The sequence below is a fragment of the Chanos chanos genome, chromosome 8 (assembly GCF_902362185.1).
Source record: "Chanos chanos chromosome 8, fChaCha1.1, whole genome shotgun sequence".
Taxonomy (NCBI): domain Eukaryota; kingdom Metazoa; phylum Chordata; class Actinopteri; order Gonorynchiformes; family Chanidae; genus Chanos; species Chanos chanos.
The window spans coordinates 45115287-45135437 of NC_044502.1; the positions used below are offsets into that span (position 1 = coordinate 45115287).

The 20151-nt window shown below is 43.8% G+C and overlaps 1 protein-coding gene across 2 annotated transcripts; it reads left to right on the forward strand.

The window, feature by feature from the left end:
* Positions 1–5409: 5409 nt before the first annotated feature.
* ncalda (neurocalcin delta a) lies at positions 5410–12738 on the forward strand. 2 transcript variants are annotated; one of them, XM_030781276.1, is made up of 3 exons: positions 5410–5793; positions 10224–10329; positions 12640–12738. In XM_030781276.1, exons 1-3 carry the CDS (start codon positions 5416–5418, stop codon positions 12735–12737), a joined length of 582 nt encoding a protein of 193 aa, XP_030637136.1. In that variant the 5' UTR covers positions 5410–5415; the 3' UTR covers position 12738. The 2 variants fall into 2 exon arrangements, with proteins under 2 accessions (XP_030637136.1, XP_030637137.1); XM_030781277.1 differs by having other exon boundaries at positions 5410–5575; positions 10222–10329.
* Positions 12739–20151: the final 7413 nt, after the last annotated feature.

Here is a 20151-nt window from a genome sequence, read left to right on the forward strand (position 1 = left end):
GCTCTGTGCGTTTGTCTTGATACTGAACTAGAACAGCTGGTGTGGATTTTTGTTTGTCAGGGGAGGTGGGCAGTTAACCAGTTTCAGAGCACCGGTGTCGATAAATCTTGTTTCCACAGCGATTCACTCAGACACTTATTTTAACAGCTGATGCATCTTTTCCATGCTACGTTTTTTTTTTTTTGTTTTGTTTTGTTTTTTAAACACGATTGAACCTAATGACTTGAGCCAGCAAAATGAATCAGTTTGTGTAACAACCCTTCACTTCACAATCGGAGCCATTGGTTGAGTCAGCTCCCCCTACATGCAGACAGAACAGGGGCAGTTGATTGTTACCTGGACACAGGTAAAGCAGCATAAAGATGCTCTGTCCAGTTGGTGCTCCCCAAGATACTGCACACAGGGTGCCGGAGAAATGAGTCACGACCTCAGAGGTGCAAGGCAGGAGATGTTTCCTGTTTATATCACCATCATAAGACCTGGACCGCGCTTACTCACGCAACACTAACGCACAGTAAGCAGGCGTTGACCTGACCCCGTGCGCACTCGGCCTCCTCTCTGAGGTCGGCTTGTCTCGCTTTTTGTTTTATTGGGGTTTTTTTTTTTTTTTTTCTGGACGAACTGGATGACATCTCAGCGGGACTGGATATTTTTGGAGTTGAGTGTTGAATGCTGAGACTCGGAGGCTCGGTCACACGCGGATCTGGAGGACGTATTGACCGATGGAGAGTGAATGAAGAGCGGCAGATCTTTTCACCTCGTAGTTTTCTATTCCCGCCTGGGTATGACGTTATCGATCCCCCCCTTTTTTTTGTCTTCTTCTTCTTTTTTTTTCTCCCTTCACTCTCTCTTTTTGGCTGCCACCTGCGACACTACCCCCCCCCCCCCCCCCCCCCCCCCCCCCCCCCCCACCCGGTTCTTTTATTTTTAAAAGCTAAAACTGAGTGTGATGCTGCATGTTTGATGACTGTTAACTCAAACTCACCAAGTGCCCTAATGACATTATTACTTCATCCAGCCATACGTGATGGGATCTGTGTGGTGGCAGAACTTCTGTCTGCAGCCGACAGGGGGAGAGGGGGAGTAAGGGGGGGGATTAACAGTAGTCTCTCATTGATTTATTGTTTCTCTGCTCTAACCAATGCAGCATGGAGTGTCTGTTTCCATAGCAACGTGGTGAAAGGTCACAGAGAGTCATTATTACACATTAAGAGAGCATTGCTTCGTGGGGAGAAAATAAAAAAGAAAAGAAAAGAATTAATCTCTTGTTCTTTGTCTCCTCGTTTAAACCAAAGGGTTCGAGAAATAACAAGTGCCGATGCTTACCATGCGGCTGTCAGACATAACGCTTTCAACTGTAAAACACAGGCCTCACTGTCAATCGCTCTGTGAAAAAGACTGCCAAAATAAAGGAAACACCTGACCCAATGAAGAATGCAAAATACAGGCCTATTGATAGCATGTGCCTACCGACAGGTATGTTTCATGAGTCCATTAAGCAGCTAAGGTTCCATCCTACTTACAGTTGTGTACATAAACTCTGGGCTGGCCCTGCCGTATGTTATTTTGGCCACCGTAGCCAGAGGAGGAGACTTGCATGGTTCTGGAAGAGGGATAATCGTCAGTGCACGTTTGGCAGGAGCTGCGTTAGCACGCTCATCCTTATCATCATGTTTTATTTGGAGCAGTGGAAGAACAGATGTATAACTCTGAAGAGGAAGAACAGCGTCAGCTAAATTTTGTTTTTTTGCTCGACCGTGATGGTCCATGCATTGGTTTGAGATATAAACCAAAGCAGACTGAGTAACTCTGGATGAGTGGACTCCATACGTCTGTGTGGGGTGTGAGGAGGAGTTTATGAAGAATGATCCATGTAGAAAGTTAACCCTGAGGAATAAGTAATGGGCCCCGGTTGCAGTGCATAAACCTGTTATTACACTGAGAAATACATGGATTTACAAGTGGCTCTTTGTGCATAAAATATTGTCTCGTTCTCCTAATTTCCACAAGGTTTCGACTTTTTTTTTTTTGAGTGCACGTGGCAGAAATATGCAAGTTCCCACTGAAGAGCTTAGAGATGAATAAGGATCTCGATGTCTCTGTCTCTGCCCTGCACTATCTCTCACAGCTGCACTTAGCCAACGTGAATGTAGTCGACCAATACGGCACTTAGCTTTGAGAATCCTAAATTAATACCCTGGGTTTTTTTTTAGATGTATGTTCATGGACAGAATCCAAACCCAGAACTGAGCCCTCTTCTCAGTTACAGTTGTGTTTATTCCTCTTTTTTCTTTTTTTCTTTTTTAAACCAGACCGGCTGTTGTCTGTAATGTGCAGACAGTGATGGCTGTAAAGGAGTGTGGCAGCTGAGCACCAGGTCTTCTAAAATGACGTTTCAGTTACTGACCTTTAATTTCAGATTCTTCTTTTAACAGAATAGAGTGAATTTCTTACAGACCCTGACAGATATTTGGATTTGTGGCGTCGTCCTTGAAAGCTATCGCGTCGCTCTGTCAGGTGCTGTCGGCTTGTACAATACTGTGAGCTTATACTGTGAGGCCCCCCCCCCCCCCCCAAAACTATTCCTGACTTGTGTTCAGAAATGACAGGAGGGTGTACATGAATTCCCCCCCAAGTCATCCTAATGACTCCTGAATGGCCGGCAAAGTCTTTGGAGGAGATTTCCATGGCAACTGCTCAACAGTTCACACTGGTGTTCTAACCGTTTTTTTTTTTTAAGCTTGAGAGGAGGCTGACAGTGTTCGGGAGAAGGGGGGAGGGGTCAGACTTTTTTCTTTCTTTCCTTTCTTTTTTTTTTTTTTATACATAGAGGATTTCAGACAATGGTCCCCAGCCCTCTTTCATGTTTCTGTCTGGCCCATCTGACGAATATACCCCCACCCCCACCCCCATTAACATCACTATAGACCAATCGCGAGAGGCTTCACACAAGAGAGTCCCATTTTAGCGTGCAAGGGAAATTATCCACAGTTATAGAAACCCATCTGTGGTAATGAATGTTTGCCTATGAAACAATAACATTTCCCAGTTTGTGGCGGTGTCAGCTGATGTCTGTTTGTCTCATCCGGAGCTCCTTAAAACGTCTTTAAAACTTCTGTTGTTCAAATTGGCGTGTCGTGCTGAAAATGAGCTTCTGCCAATGCCTGTGTGAGATGAATGAAGGTAAGTGGAAACTAGATCAGGGCTCACGGTGTTCACTTTGTTTTGGCGAACTTCTCACCCTGTGTATTAATGGTCCGCTGTAGCCAAAAAAATAAAAGCGCGCTTGAGTTAAGAGACACTTCCAAGTTGGCTTACATTCTTCTTGGAAGTTTTTATTGGCCAGCGTGACGTCCACCGTTCCACTGTGTAATCGCCTTTGATTGCTGTTGTCTAATTTTGTGCCTGTCTGATTTCTGTGCGTAACCAAAAATGGATGAGAAGACAAGACGCAGTTCACGCGGCCGATTCATGGAGACGAGGCTCGGGTCTCGAGAGCGGCACTCCAGATAAACGACGTTCGAGCCGTCACCGTCTTCAAACCCCTGTGTTTTCTCCTGTGCTTCAGCGTTTGGGGTTTTCACAATGTTCTCCGGTTCAAAAGCTCGTTCGGTTAGGAATTGTCACTTTGATTTTCACTGATCTCAGGCTCGTGGTTTCATAAGGGTTACACCGTGTGACATGAGGAGAATATCAGCTGCCACAGCTGAGACCAAAGGTGTAACCGTTACGCCAGATGAGTTTCCATTGAACTATTTGCCTTAAAAACGTCACACAGCGGGGCAGGGAAAGCAGTAGGCTAATGCTTCATGCTTTTTGCCCATTCCTGAGAGCTGACCTCTTCTCAGGCATTTGCCTTGTCTGATTAGAACAAAGTGCCGTGACCCCGCTGAGAGAGGGAGGGGAGAGTCACTTCCTGTTTGCAGACGTATAAAAATGTCACGCTGCAGCTGATACTCAACAGCCTTTCCGTCCGTGGAGGACGAGCAGCATTTGGCTGAAGCAAAAGACACTAGATGTTCTGTTCTTTGGATGGTTGAATTACTCTTTGCCTTTGCTTGTCTTCGTTTTCTTTTTTTTTTTTTTTTCTTTCTTGCTTTCTGTCTCAATTTTGTCCTCTCCTTCCATCCAAACATTTCTGAAAGATCACCGCCGGGGAAAGTTTTGAGAGCAGTAAAGGTCTAAACATCACGTTGTGCAATAACTCGAGTTTGTATTATTATTGTTTTTATCATTGTGTGGAAATGCTCTATGGGAAACTGTTTCTGGAACTAGAAAGCACAAGGGCAGGTTTCATGTTCTGGCATGCAGTTTCATTTGTTCGGATTATTTTCATTTCGGCCAAGAGCTTTAAAGGCAAGCAAACAAAATATAGATCAGAAATAGGTCGCCTCAAATCCCGGGTGTTATCATTTCTTAAAATAATACGCCCTCCATGAAGTCTTACGTAGGCTCAGACGTTACTGCAGATAAGCTTGGCTTCATTCTGGGCCTTCATCGTTAACCTCAGAAACATAGAGTGTCACTGCCCCTGGTCCACTTCTTATCCATGCAGTCTGTGTTTAGGGAAGCAAGTATTAATGTGTCTGCACTGGAAAAAATGCTTTACGGTGGACTGTATTCTGACCAAGCGGAAGTTCTATCTTGACATGGGTTTATTCGGTGTGGGGACTCAGAACTCTCTTAAGTTCTGGGGAGTGCTTATTTGGACCTTTTGAAGCACACTGGCCCTCGGGAGTGTGCACCCCACAAAACTCTGTAACCCAGTACCAACGGACCTCGGGTCAAGTAATCGGCTAACGGTCAAAGCTTTGGTTTCTTAAATTAGATGTGTTTGTGAGAGGCTGGGACAGTGGCTGTCTCAGCTCGAGTGAACTTATCCATCAGACAATCCATTCTGACTAATGCCAAGAAGTCATGGGCTCAGTCATTGAATTAATTGCAGAGAAATTAAATCAGGTTTAACGGTGCTGCAAAAATGCACTGTCCTTTGGGTCCCCAGCACTGGGGTTGAAGTCCACTGGGTTGGAACGTTACTGTGTGGGTCAGAGAGGATCACATGACTGGACGTTTGAAACACCGCTGTCGTTGAGTAGCGTGTGAAAAGACAGCTTATGTTCAACAACAATCGATAATCAAAACAATAAGTTCAGGTTTGTAATAAACAAATGATCCTTGTGCTCAATCAACCAAACTGGTTGGTCGATGGTTTATAATTAGAGTTTATCTGAATCCAGCTCTTGGGCGAAATTAGCGACCTAGAAAGATAATTCTTTACGGTCTCGTTAAAAAAAAAAAAAATTCGATGTGTACCAATATAGTAATTCTTTCTTTCTTTCTTTCTTTCTTTCTTTCATTTTTCTCTCTCTCTCTCCTTTGCCTTTATCTTTATAGCTGTTGTGTGACACTTAAGCCATGGGGAAGCAGAACAGTAAGCTACGGCCGGAGGTGATGCAGGACCTGCTGGAGAGCACCGACTTCACCGAGCACGAGATCCAGGAGTGGTACAAAGGCTTCCTGCGAGACTGCCCCAGCGGAAACCTCTCCATGGAGGAGTTCAAGAAGATCTACGGAAACTTCTTCCCTTACGGGGACGCCTCCAAGTTCGCCGAGCACGTGTTTCGCACGTTCGACGCCAACGGCGACGGGACGATAGACTTTCGGGAGTTCATCATCGCCCTCAGCGTCACGTCGCGGGGGAAGTTAGAGCAGAAGCTCAAGTGGGCGTTCAGTATGTACGACCTGGACGGGAACGGATACATCAGCAAGGCCGAGATGCTGGAGATCGTACAGGTATGCGCCTTTCCGACATTCCCGATTATTTCTCCCTCTTTTCTAGTAAACACCAAATAGCTAGTTCTACAGACTCCTCCTATTAAGGAACAGGTCTCCAAGCTCCTCCCATTGCATGCTGGCTGCTTAGCAACGGGCCAAATATGTTCTTTTTTAAATTTATTTATTTATTTATTTATTTTGTTTTGAGTGAATGAAAATTTGTATTAGAGCAGTGGTTTCTAATCCTGCACCCGAGGGTTCAAAAGCACCGCGTATTTTAGATCTTCCCCATGCCATAACGCCCCTGATTCAAACTCACCAGCTCTTTGTCCAGGTTCTAATGAGCTGGTGCAAAGGGTGAGAGAGAGAGAGAGAGAGAGAGAGAGAGAGAGATGTAAAACGTGCAGAGCCGCGGACCTCCCAGAGCAGTCAGAGGAAGCGTGGAAGCAGCGTGTGAGTGTTTGTAACGGCAGCAGCAGCAGCGCTGCAGTGGCCTGTAGGCAAAGGCATTGACACACTTGACTGAAACATCCCAGTGTCTCAGCTGCTGCGGTTTGCTTCGGTTCAGTCACCCTCAAACTAGAAGCAGGTTCTTCTTACACAGGGCTCTCTGAGCTGTCTGATCCCCTACTGAGTTGTAGCCTTCTTTTTTTTTTTTTTTTTAGGGAAAAGGGCAAGCCACATACTAAATTGAGAGAAGAAACCAAAACCATATTCAAGAATTTCAGTTTTCAGGAAACACAGCCAACTCTGCTGACGCACGGAGCACTATTTTTGAACGTTGCTTGAAGCGATGCCTTCAATCCATGGTTCATTTTTTCTTTTTTCTTTTTCTTTTTTTTTCCACATAATAGCACACATGTTTCATTATGGGAGTCTTTTATCAGATCTGCTTAAAAAAAAAAAAAAACCTTATCATAAAACAAGCAGCACATTCCTCAGTTAAATTTCAGACCAAAAAAGAGGCAACATTTAGACTAAACATCTTGAATCCTGATCGTGAAACGGACCCTCTGAACCAGACACATTGACACACTCACAGTCCAGATGGGTCAGGGCTACTAACACTCCCTGTGTTGTGACTGACAGTTTTGCTTAATTAACTTTGATTAGCCCGACATTGTCAGCAAACTCTATCACTCTGTATCCTCTGGCGCGATTTAACCATTCGACAAACTCGTATGTCTTTCACCGGAGGACCGGAGCGCTTTGGAGGTTATTTAGGTCAGTTTTGTGAGTTTTGCGAGAGCACTTGGTCAGTGTGAGTTTAAAAGAAACACACACACCTCTGTGTCTGGCTCCGTGAACTCAGCCCTGAGAGAGAGAGAAGTACGACAAGGCTGTGCTTCTCTCCTGAAATGAACGAGTTTTCTCGTTAGATATTTAATTTTGGGTTTTGGATGAGTTTGGCCTGGTTCTGTTTTCGCCCCATTCCTCCCTCCATGCGTGCACAATTTTAGTAACAAGTGGTCGTTAAGATGTCGGGACCCAGTTCAAGACGAAGTCTGGTTTGATGAGAAGGCGGGGTGTGGGGTGTGTGGGGGGGTTCGTTGGGGGGGGGGGGTTGGTTCAGTGGAACTGGTGGGCGGGACCCAGATGTTGCTAGCCTATCACCCTAGGGGAGCTTGAGTTATTTATATTGATTTAGGGCATATGAATGTCAACAGAGCAGAAGAGGTCTCGTAAGGGGGGCGAGACAGCACAACTCTTCTCTTTAAACTTGTGTGATGAGCAGGAGCGAACTCGAGGAAAGGCTCGTCCTGGTTTAAAGTCTTCGGAAATAAAACAGAACTAACACTTTGCATTTAAACCCGTGTACTCTTAAGCATTTCACTTTTGATGTTTAAATACTTTTAAAAACCTTAAGAAACAAATAGTTTTTTTTTTTTATCATATTGTTCCCCAAACGCTTGGCTCTATGCCACAGACTGGCACAGGGGCATTTCACACCTGCTTTGGTTTTATTTAGTTGAGCGGTTGAAACGCAGGTCTTCTGTTATTCTCTGTTTTAGTTTTTTTGTTGCCTCATTCGTTCTTTGTGCCCCCAAGTCCTCGTGTCCCGAGCGGTAATGGCTTTACTAATGTACCGTCTCTCTACGCGAGTAAGTCATGTCACTGGTCAGAACTTCACTCTTCTGCTCCTCCGTGAGTCATACCAGTCATTTTGAAGAGGAATTACAGTAATGACTACTCTTAGTTTTGAAAGCGTAGGATTTCTAGTGAAATTTGGAAACATGTTCTCAGACATTTTCTTCTCTTACTCGTGTGATGACACTAGATTCATGTCGGTTCCAGCACTGGTCAGTTTTTGGTTTTGGTTTTAATCATGCCTCTGTGAATGTGGTTGAATGTGATGTTAAAGTTTAGTCAGACTTACTAACGACAGCTTATTCATTGGTGTAAAGGACTGACATAAGTGTGAATGTCAGTTTGATATGCGTTCTCATCTCCTCCCTGACAGACCACCTGTGTTTACTGGGCCCTAAACTGGTGAATTTGTATTCTTTAGTAGTGCAAGTAGATGTGATTTTTTTTCAATGCATCCAGTTTTGTTTTGTTTTTTTTTTTCTTCCCTGGGTGTTGAACAGAAGTAATTTATCCCGACAGACATTGTCTGTGTGCGTGTCAGAACACTTATTATTTCAAAGAAAGAAAAAAAAGAAAGAAAGACAGAAAGTCTCCCCCTCCGTGTGTTTATATGCGTAAACGTCAGTTCTGTTCTCTAATAGGCCTCACTGCACTTGTATAATGGCAGAATACATGAGCTATGCTGCAATATCTAAAGATGATTTCTCTGTCCAACTCCACACGCGCGCACACACACACACACACACACATCTATGCTCCCAAACACGCACCCTTACAATGCCCCCTTTCTCTACACATTCCACCCTGTTAAACATATTGTTCTTCTTCTAACCCAGAGACAAGAGTGTGTCTTAGTCGTCAGTGTGTTTGACCGTCTGGAAACAGGCTCTGAAGCAGAGAATGGGTGGGGGGTTTTTTTTGTTTTTTTTTTTTCCCTCTGTGAGAAATATCAGCTCGGTATCGGTTAAACACAGACCCAGGAAACAGGAAACAGCAAGCGGCTCGCTCGGAAGTGAAAAGCTTAATGCTGCTTCTTCTTCTTCATCTTCTTCTTCTTCTTCGGTGGTGGCAGTGCCCAGCTGGCATCGCCCGTCTCAGTCACACTCTACAAAGGAGCCGTGTCTGCTGCAGATGCTCTCAGGGGACCGTGTGAAATCCCTTATTCACGGTCTGTAAAGTCGTGATAGACGGGCGGCGAGGAGAGGCCGCCACTAACGCGCGTGCGCTCCTCATCTTTCCTCAACGCGTCTTTTTTTTTTTTTTTTTCCCCCCTCTCAGCGTAACGACCCTCACCTCGGTCTTGCTGAAGAGCGTCTCTTACTAGACCGTTCAGTGGAAACCCACGTCACGATTCAGATCTCGCCCACCGGCGTCACGGCATCACGGCGTATTCGGCCTGTGGAGGGTTGTGTGGGTGGGTGGGGAGAAGCGAGTTGTGAATAAAACATATGAATTTAGGTGTGAGGAGTTTTCATCTTTACCGCTTCTTACTCTCCTCCACTTCAGTGGACCGATTGTTTGAACATCTCTTTCTCTCTCTCTCTCTCTCTCTCTCTCTCTCTCTCTCTTTCTCTCTCTCTCTGTCTGTCTCTGTCTCTCTCTCTCTGTCTGTCTCTGTCTCTCTCTCTCTCTTTCTCTCTCTCTCTCTCTCTCTGTCGCACCACACATGTGCATGTGCATGTGCATGTGCACCACAGCAGAAACCTGTGCACTTTTGTTCTTTATTGAATTAGAATGACTATAATAGCGTTGTACTTGTGAGTTAGACTGGGTTTATTCGTGTGGTACTTGTGAGTCAGACTGGGTTTAATCGTGTGGTACTTGTGAATGAGACTGAGTGTAATAGTGTAGTACTTGTGAGGCTCTTCGTAGCTGTCAGACGGGGGGTAATTTTGCCTCATGTCTCCTCACACTCACTCATTCATCCTCTATCCCACTGATAGATCACAGGATCAGAATGTTTTCTGATTCGGCACATCGTCATGACAACGAGCAAGGGTGGTGGTCCACTGTGCCTTTTTTTTGTTTCTTTTTTATCTTTTTCTCTGTGTGTGTTTTGGGCATTGCTTTTTGGAAACTTCAGAACTCTATTTTATTTACTTATTTTGGCTTCTCTGATAAGCCCCCTTTTGAGTACTTTTTTTTTAACTTACTCTGTTTTGTTTTTTTTTATTATTATTATTATTTTAAACGGCATCAGGGAGCTTGAATGCTGAGAGAGTCCAAAAGTCACGTTGCGTCCTGATGGTTTTTGCTGGCTTTCTGTAATGCAGTCCAGTTTTCTAGCCTAAGCAATAAAATCTTGAATTACTCAAAAACCCACTCTCTCTTTTGTGTGCATTTTATTTCATTTTGGACAGGCAATCTACAAGATGGTGTCGTCTGTGATGAAAATGCCGGAAGATGAGTCCACCCCAGAGAAAAGGACAGAGAAGATATTCAGACAGATGGACACCAACCGTGATGGTAAAAAACAAAAAAATTAAAGAGAAAGAAAAGAAAAAAAAACATGCCTGTTAATCTCCTCCCCTCACTGCATTTAAAAACATGCCTGTTAATCTCCTCCTCTCTCTGCATTTAAAAACATGCCTGTTAATCGCCTCCCCTCTCTGCATTTAAAAACATGCCTGTTAATCTCCTCCCCCCTCACTGCATTTAAAAACATGCCTGTTAATCTCCTCCCCTCTCTGCATTTAAAAACATGCCTGTTAATCTCCTCCCCTCACTGCATTTAAAAACATGCCTGTTAATCTCCTCCCCTCTCTGCATTTAAAAACATGCCTGTTAATCTCCTCCCCCCTCACTGCATTTAAAAACATGCCTGTTAATCTCCTCCCCTCACTGCATTTAAAAACATGCCTGTTAATCTCCTCCCCCTCACTGCATTTAAAAACATGCCTGTTAATCTCCTCCCCCTCACTGCATTTAAAAACATGCCTGTTAATCGCCTCCCCTCACTCCATTTAAAAACATGCCTGTTAATCTCCTCCCCCCTCACTGCATTTAAAAACATGCCTGTGAATCTCCTCCCCACAATGCATTTAAAAACATGCCTGTGAATCTCCTCCCCTCACTGCATTTAAAAGCACGCCTGTCAATCTCTTCCCCCCTCACTGCATTTAAAAACATGCCTGTTAATCTCCTCCCCCCTCACTGCATTTAAAAACATGCCTGTTAATCTCCTCCCCCCTCACTGCATTTAAAAACATGCCTGTTAATCTCCTCCCCCCTCACTGCATTTAAAAACATGCCTGTTAATCTCCTCCCCCCTCACTGCATTTAAAAACATGCCTGTCAATCTCTTCCCCCCTCACTGCATTTGAAAACATGCCTGTTAATCTCCTCCCCTCGCTGCATTTAAAAACATGCCTGTTAATCGCCTCCCCCCTCACTGCATTTAAAAACATGCCTGTTAATCTCCTCCCCTCACTGCATTTAAAAACATGCCTGTTAATCTCCTCCCCTCACTGCATTTAAAAACATGCCTGTCAATCTCCTCCCCCCTCACTGCATTTGAAAACATGCCTGTCAATCTCCTCCCCCCTCACTGCATTTAAAAACATGCCTGTTATTCTCCTCCCCCCTCACTGCATTTAAAAACACGCCTGTTAATCTCCTCCCCCCTCACTGCATTTAAAAACATGCCTGCAGCCTAACTGTGCAGAATGTGAACAAAAGCATACTAAAGCTATTAACCTATTAAAAAAAAAAAAAAAACAGAAAGCATAAAAACAAAGAGGGAGACACGCGTGCAGGTTGCCGTGGTAATGCTGAACGCGTGCCCAAGGCGCGCTCGCTCCTGCCCTCTGCCCGGTGTTAAGTGAGAGCTGACTTACCGATAAGAGACGCCCGGCTTCTCCGTCAGCTCTGCTCTGTAAACAGCCGTCAGACGCCGGGCGCGACTGAGCACTGTGTTAATTGACTCTGACTGCATGCGCGCGCGTCCACTCAAGCTAGAAGAGAGGGATGGCCAGAGAGTTGAGGGAAGAGAGACCGGAGAGGGGGGGAAAAAAAAAAAAAAGAAAGAAAGAAAATAGAGAGAGATGGAAAGTTTGAGAGGGAGGGAGCCGACTGAATCTGTGGCCAGTGAACTGATTTGCTCGCCCTCTGCTCCCCTGATCAGAATCACGAGGGAGGAACGAGAGGGCAAGAGAGGGTAAAAGAGAGAGAGAGAGAGAGAGAGAGATTAGCTGTATGTTTGTATGTGTCAGTCCATGTGCCTGTGATTCAGTGTTTACTGTGCACATGTTCCTATTCACTGCCTGCTTTGTGTGTGTGTGTGTGTGTATGTGTGTGACTGGTTTGATTAAGCATATGCATTTTTACTCCTGTCCCTGTTTGCTGATGAATAAGGTCTTTGACCAAATGTTTTAGCTCAACACTGCCATCCGCAGGTCAAATCAAGAACTCAGAGATCTCTTCTCTCTTTGCGGACGTCTCCAGAGTGACTGAAAGTAACTGCTGTGTTACTTAATACTTAATACTCCCATTCCTGCAGTATGGCTTTGATCCCTCTCTGACACAGCCTAGTTGCGGCATGCTCCGATAATTTCATACTTTGAGGTGAATCACGTGGGGCGTCGATTGACAGGATTAAAAATGCAGAGAGCTGGCATCGTGGAAAACAGAATTTAGAAGGCCGACTTCAGCCAAAGTCAGAACCAACGTCAGAGAAACCGGCACCGTTTTCAGAAGAGATCGTTCTTTGTGCAGCTTTACTGTAGCGTGAATGCTGATGAGAAAGTCCTAACTGTGTCCATGTGTCTGATTTCTCAGGTAAACTGTCTCTTGAGGAGTTTATTAAGGGGGCAAAGAGTGACCCCTCCATCGTCCGTCTGCTCCAATGTGACCCCAGCAGCGCGGGACAGTTCTGAACACCCCCCACCCCACCCCCTCCCCCCCACGGCTCACCTTCTACTTCACCCTTTCATTTTATTTATTTATGTTTTAATTCTTTTTTTTTTTTTTTAAACAGACAGTACCTCTCTCTCTTCAAAATGATTCGTGGCCAAACCGTGTGTATGTGTGTGTGTTTGTTTGTGTCTGTTTTATATCAGACTAGAAGCACTCAGACACACACGCGCGCACACGCACACACACACACACACACACATATGAACATACACACATACACACACACGCACACACACACACACACACACACACACACACACACACACACACACACAGCTATTGGCTGTGTGCGCACTATTGGTTTTTAAAAAGGGGGGGGGGGGGTTGACAGAAAAGTGAAGGATGGAAATTCAAGCACTTCCCACAGGGCCGAAGCTGCGGCCCAGCAGTGTGTCAGACGAGACAGAGAAAGAGGTTCTCTACACACAGTGTACCGCTGCACGTGCCAGTCTTAAAGTTAGCAGCATTTACTGCGCTATTGAAGAACTAAACTTGACACATGTCGTGTCGTGAAGAAGGAAGAGATTGTTTTAGTAACTGTAATTTGATTGTTGAATAAGAGGTTTCCCATGGCACAGATTCTGCTCTTAAAAACAGGAATCGTGGTGTGAATGTTTGGCTATTCTAATTACCTGACCTGGACTCAGTGCTACCTTATATTGACCCCGTTTCGTTAGTGACCTAAACATTTCAAACTATGTGATTCTGGACTGTATTTGGACAAGATACACAGGAGATGTACACACACACACACACACACTCACACACACACACACACGCCACCTTTTAGCTCAAAGCTCCAGCTCACCAAGAAACTCTGATATTGTGATAATGTGTCTCACATCATGACAGCCTTAAGCCATGAACTCTGCCTGTTCTTCCTTCTCCACTCACACACACACACACACACATATACATACATACTTACACACATGTGCACAAACACACACTCACACACAATCACAAAATACATTCTTTCCAAGTTGTGAAATGGTAATGCTACCATGTAAAAGTAGATTTTTTTTTTAGCTCTTTTAAAATGTGACAATGTTTATCTTTGATTTATTTTTTTTTCCGGATAAGTGCTGGGTTGTTTAGACTTGTGGAAATTTCAGACCATCTCTTTGCCTATGCACACAAGGTCACTCAGTTGGGTTGGATCCTCAGAGCCGTCACTGGTTTTCTCTCCACTCGCTCAATGGTTCCCAGTCCCCAGCCCCCAGCCCAGCTCCGCCCACATCTGAATATCACAGCATGACGACGCCCCTCCCCTCCGTGGACGTAGGAGACCAGACATGTTTGTCAGAACAATAGTTGTGACTGACATCAACAGCGTGCTTTTAAACCAAGTGTCGAATTTTGATTGGAGTTTTTAGTTTAGTTTATCTGCAGGAAACAGAGTGAAGAGACATTGAAGCCCCTTTCCCTTCTATATAACTCTCACTCAGTGACCTTAACGTTTTATGACAAGTCAAGGAAAAAGCTAAGCGGAATCAGAGGAAAATCGTACTGACGGTTCTTTTCGCCGCCGGAGCTCGACGTGCATGCGAATTCGGTATTGTCTCCAGACGCCATCTTTCTCTCTGACGTGTTTTTCAAACGGCGCATGTAAATCCAGGTTTGAACTGTGTGTTTGTGGAAGACACAACATCTGTGTATTAAGTATGCATGTCTGTCTGTGGTTTTGAGTTGGCTGGATGGTGTGTGTGCGCACGTGTGTGTGTGCGCGCATGCATGTGCGTGTGTGTGTGTGTGGCAACACTTTTTGGTTGCAAAGGACATCTCTCAATAAACTGCAACCTTGACTGGGAGGGGAGGTGGTGGGGGGGGGGGGGGGGGGGGGGGGACAAGGCAGGATAGGGATGCAGACTGCCAAAGCTTAAATGTTTACAATAAAAATATGGAAAGCTTTACTGATACTGAGGCGAGGAAGGTTTGAGAGTCTGTATGGATCTTCTACAGACCAGTTTACACACAGCATGAAAGCACTGTCATACCAGTTAACTGCCACACACACGCACGTGCGCACACATACACACACACACACACACACACACACACACACACACAAAAACTTGGTTTTTTTTAAGTGAATGATTTTATATTGCCCTGTTGCTTTTTTTAATGGAGCTACTACTGCAATGTGACTGTTAGTGTTGAATTGAAACCCTGTTGTTTAAAAAGAAATATATAGATATATATATATATATAGCGCCTGTTTACCCAGAAGTCCTTTCGGTTCACACGCCGCCTCTGCTGTCCATGGTTTGCGTGCAGATGATTGACCACTGTGTCAATCTGTGTCAAACGGCACCGCAGTTCAGATTCATCAGTGATGTCAGTACCACTCTACTGTTTAATTGGACAAATTTGAATGTTTTGATTTTTTTTTTTTTTTCTTTTTCGTTTCTTTTTTGTTTTCTTTTTTTTGTTTTGTTTTGTTTTTTGTTTTTTGTTTTTTTTTGACTAGAACTGCTGTTTTGTAAAGATTAAAAAAAAAAAAAAGACGTGTTGAAAATAACAGATCACAACTACTGCAATGATATTCCAACATGTATGCTTCTATTTTATTTTTTAACATCAGACATAAACATTTCTCTATCACACAAATTGTATCACGTGGTCAAGTGCCAAAAATACAAAAGGACAAAAAAAAAAAAAAGACAACAGTATTGTATAAATTTATACTGTACGATTGTTACTTGTCGAACAAAAATGTTTGTAATTGTTGCATTTTGTAGATTTTTGTATGGTAACTTGTATTTTGTGACAATGTAGATTCTAAACATAGAGCTCTGTTTTGGTTATCCTATAAAGCAAAGATTAAATCCATAAAAAAAAAAAAGAAAACATTGTTTGACTGGTTTGTTGGGAACAGGGAAAACGGGGATGCTGTAATATTTATTTATTTATTTAGCTCTGTGACGTTTCCTTGCCATTGCATGTTGCAGGACAACCGAATGGCAGACATTGGCGGTGCAGTACCAGTGTCTGCCACAAGATGTCAGTGTGCTGCAGAAGATTTGAACACAAACTTTTTGCAGTTCACTTTTAACGCTATGTGGGAAAAAAAAAAAAAAATTCTAGGCTATGACATCACGAGTTATTTTTCAAAGACTTCTGGAATTCAAAAGAACCTTTATATTCATACAATCTCCAGACGGCTTCTGTCAGTTTAGTGCATATCACTAAGGTTAACTTTGTACCTAAGCGAACTCTCTTTATATTTGCGTAGTTATTTAAAGTTTGTTTTACCAGCTTATGACAACTTGGATATATTTAATGCTTATAAGATGAGGACATGTTTAAATGCCCTTTGAGGAATAATAGGAGAGGTTGCATAACTGCGGTCATTACGAGACGGTACGTAAGTGTATTTGTGATGGAGTTGATTTTGGCCCTTTGCATATTTAGATTGTCTTCACAAAAATGCAGGCAGGTGAAATGTCCCAGTGTGCTGCTGTCATACACAGAGACAGAAACTCCTGACAAGGGTGTGATGGTTTGCTTTTTTTATTGATTTCCAGAGTAGCTCAAACAATTGGTTTCTTCTCTCTGTTTTACCAAGCTAAGCTCATGGCAGTTTTAACACATCACTGAATTGGCAACAAAGTCTGTTGGCTCACACAGGTTATTTAACCTAGTCTCTCAGAGGGAGATCTTACTTTTACACAGGTCTGTGACACCACACATTACAAAGCAGTAGGATTTTCATTACCTGTTTCCCACATTTGGGAATTGGGAATGTGTTTGTCAGGCAGCTGGAAAAGGAGGGGTGGGTATTGAAAGGTTTGGGGAAGAGCTGCCCAGCCCAGAGGCTGCTGTAAGGAAAACCAGTCACTGTCGGAGTTTTGCTGGCTGATCCAGTGGGAATTCTGTATCTTCACATCTCCCTCCTTTTGTGAGTGGATAAGGTACAGGATCAGTTCGAGACACCTCCCCCCCCTCCCCCCCGTCTGTCGAGCCTTGAGAAAGGTGCCTGGCAACATGAACGTAACACAATAGTCCATTGTGGGTTATAAGGACGCTGAGAAATTACGCCAAACATTATGACGTTCAGCTGAAGAACGAGTTTCTGTTCCCTTTATAGAGTGCACTGGATTGATTCAATGCCCATGCTTACTCTACCTGTGGTGTTTCTGTGGCATTTACAGGAGGAGGCTTCATGATGCCGCAAACCGCTGCGTGATGAATCTCACCCATGAGCCATCTGCAAATGTTATGTTTCATTTCAAGTTTTGATTTAAAAAAAAGAAAAGAAAAGAAAAAAAAAGCCCTGCCCACAACTCTCATTTGAATGGTGAGATTGGATGGTGGCACATTCCAATGTTTATCGACTGTCCCAGGGTCTTGTCAGAAAACTAGAGTAACATTAGGTCAAACTGATGAAAAGATACCTATAAAGGGGTGTGTTTTGCATCTAACCTGCTCTTACTGACAACAATATCGTTTCTGTCTTCAAAAAACTCAACACCAGTTTTCTAGTTTCAAATGTTAAACTGCGAAATTATTCACCATTATTGATTTAATCTGTTTGTTTGTTTGTTTGTTTGTTTAAAATAACTAAAGAATCGTAATTCTTATGTTGAAAAATCTTACATTCACAGACAAATAGGTCGGGGCTAGATTGTGATCACACTCAGATAACTGGTGGTATTGCAGGGATATGTGAGTCAACAGGATTAGGGGATTAGACAGATTTTTTTTTTCCCACCAGTACAACTTGTAACTGGCAACAGAGGCAGAGACGGTAGTTGTCAAACTTGTTTGATTGAAATAAAACAAATAAATGTAAAAGTGCAGCTGCAGGAAATGACACAGCGGTGTGTGTGTGTGTGAGAATGTTTCCACGTGCTCCTCAGCGTCTTGTGGGAACTTTGTAGGGCAGGTAACGTTCATGACATCTGGTCTTACACAAACGATCCGTGCACACATGCATACGCACTGTCAACACCACGCTCTGTGATTCGTGGTAACATAAAGCATGCACACGCGTTTTGAGCTGTGGGACCTACAGACTCTGAGCGTAAAGAGCAGGACAGAGAGAGAGAGAGAGAGAGAGAGAGAGAGAGTATTTACCAGAATTTGTCTGACGTTTTTCTTACACAGCACAGACGTTACCTGACCTGACAGATGAGAGGAAATTGTTAACACCCCTGCCCCACCCACCTCGTTCCACATTGCCACCCCCTCTTTGAAGATTCTGCCACAAAACACCCCTCTTTCTCACTGTCTGTTCCCAGCTAACTACAATGCTGAAGATCTGCTAAGGCTGAGAAAGGGACTGTGTGTGTGTGTGTGTGTGTGTGTGTGTGTGTGTGTGTGTGTGTTTTAATATTTGTTTGAATGTGTGTGTTTTTTGTACGGTAAGGTTTATTTGAAACCATAATGAAAGAGTGCATTGTGTTGGCGTTTTTTTCACTTTGCTACAGACCCCTAAGCATAAAAGAAGACATCACAATTGTGGCAAACATACCTAAGAACACTATTCATGGCAACCTGTATTTAACCACACCTCTTTACTCAGAACAGAAAACCTACCAAAAAACCCCAGCTCAAATAAAACACAACAGGACAACAGTTCTTCTCTCCACAATCCCAGGGAATACTCTGTTTCTTACAGTGGTTCTATGGTAGTTTGAATGAGGTCCTGTACAATGCAGGTGTGCGGTGGGTGAGTAAAGTAGGCAGTGTGACACATAGGTTTAGGGTCAAATACCAGCTCCACTCATTGGCTGATTATTCCCACGACTGTTGAATTCAGTTAAGTGTGAGCTCATCAGACCACACAGCTATCATGTTATGGCCTGTCAACCCTCAGCTCCCCACTACAAACACACATACGCACACTGCCACCTTCAAACACACATACACATACATACCACAGAGGAAGAAGCTATTGTATTCAGTGAACGGGGGGGGGGGGGGGGGGGGGTACAGACTTCAGTAGTTAACTTGGTCATACCAGTATACTCAGCTCCTCAAGGTCTGCCGATTTAAGATCAGTTTAATGGTTTTGTCTCTGTGGCTCATGGTAATAAGACAGCGCAGGAGAGATGGACCCATAACAGACATCTGCCAGAGAATAAGCAGAGGTCTTTCAGCTGGAAAGAGACAGAGGAGAGAGGAAGAGAGACTTTCAGAACAGTGGGAGAATGAAACCACAGCTGTGTTTATCCAAGAGCCAATTTTACTTGAATTGTGGCAGCAGGTGCCCAGAAAATGAACGTCCGTCAACACCGGTTCTCATTACGGAGACACAAACAGGGATTTCTCTCAAAAAGAAGACAAACATTCCTTTAAAACTAAAACCTTCAAAAGCTATTGAATACCTTTTCATATCACATCAAAACAGTTGCCTTTCAGCGAATACAAGCTGTAATATACAGCTATCGTGCTGAGACAGATCGGAAATTTCTTAATCAGGTTGGATCCAGAGTTTGGTTCTGCTAAGAACACGACGATGTAGTTTGATGAACTTTTACGGCTCCAATAAAAAGTCAGCCTAGTATGCCAATGAGGGTGGCCCTCGTTGGGAATTTTCGTTGTTTAAAACTGCCAAAGTTAATCGGAGAACAATACACTTGTGCAAAAACACTACTCCGGGCTTTACTGGCAACTGAATTCTAGCTGTGCTTAATGTTACGTCGTCCACCAGACTTACAGGCGTGTCTGTACACCGTGTATTGAGAAAACCGTTAATTGTTCCGGCCGTACAAATACAAATTTTCATTTATGGGCCATGACGAAAAATATTCCTAGATCCAATACCATCATTACATTCGTGTTGAAATGTACACGTCCATAGTAAACTGTCGAATAATGTGACGCTTCACCGGAGGAGAGAGCTCGCAACTCTTACATATATGTAAGCTATAATATAATGTTCTTGACACTGGGCTTGGTCTATCACATGTCTCACGCAACGCTAATGTTATTTCACTGAAGGTTGGCACGCAGGTAACATTCACAGGTAAGGCGGGTCTTACCTGTTCCGCTACGACCTATCACCGTCGTTTTGTGCAGGTGACTGCTTCAACTATTGGTCGGATCGTCCCCTCCTCTTTTTCAGTATATTTGCGCTTCACGTACTCTTCACACAATCAAATTCTCAGCTTTGGAGAAGCGAATTTCTTGTGAGTGACACTCTAAGTACTTTAATGACGTGTCCATCAATTTGACGTCGCGACAAACAGCACGGAGAAATCACTAAGGATTAGATGGAGGATGCTGAGGTGTAACGCCGCTCTAACAAGTCGCTTTACCTGTAGCTCAAGTTTCTCGGTCTCCTCTCGTTGTCTCGCGTGTACCTTGACACCTGCACTGACTTGAAAGTCCTGTTTCGCTAACAAGTTTCGAGCCGTAAAGCGGGAG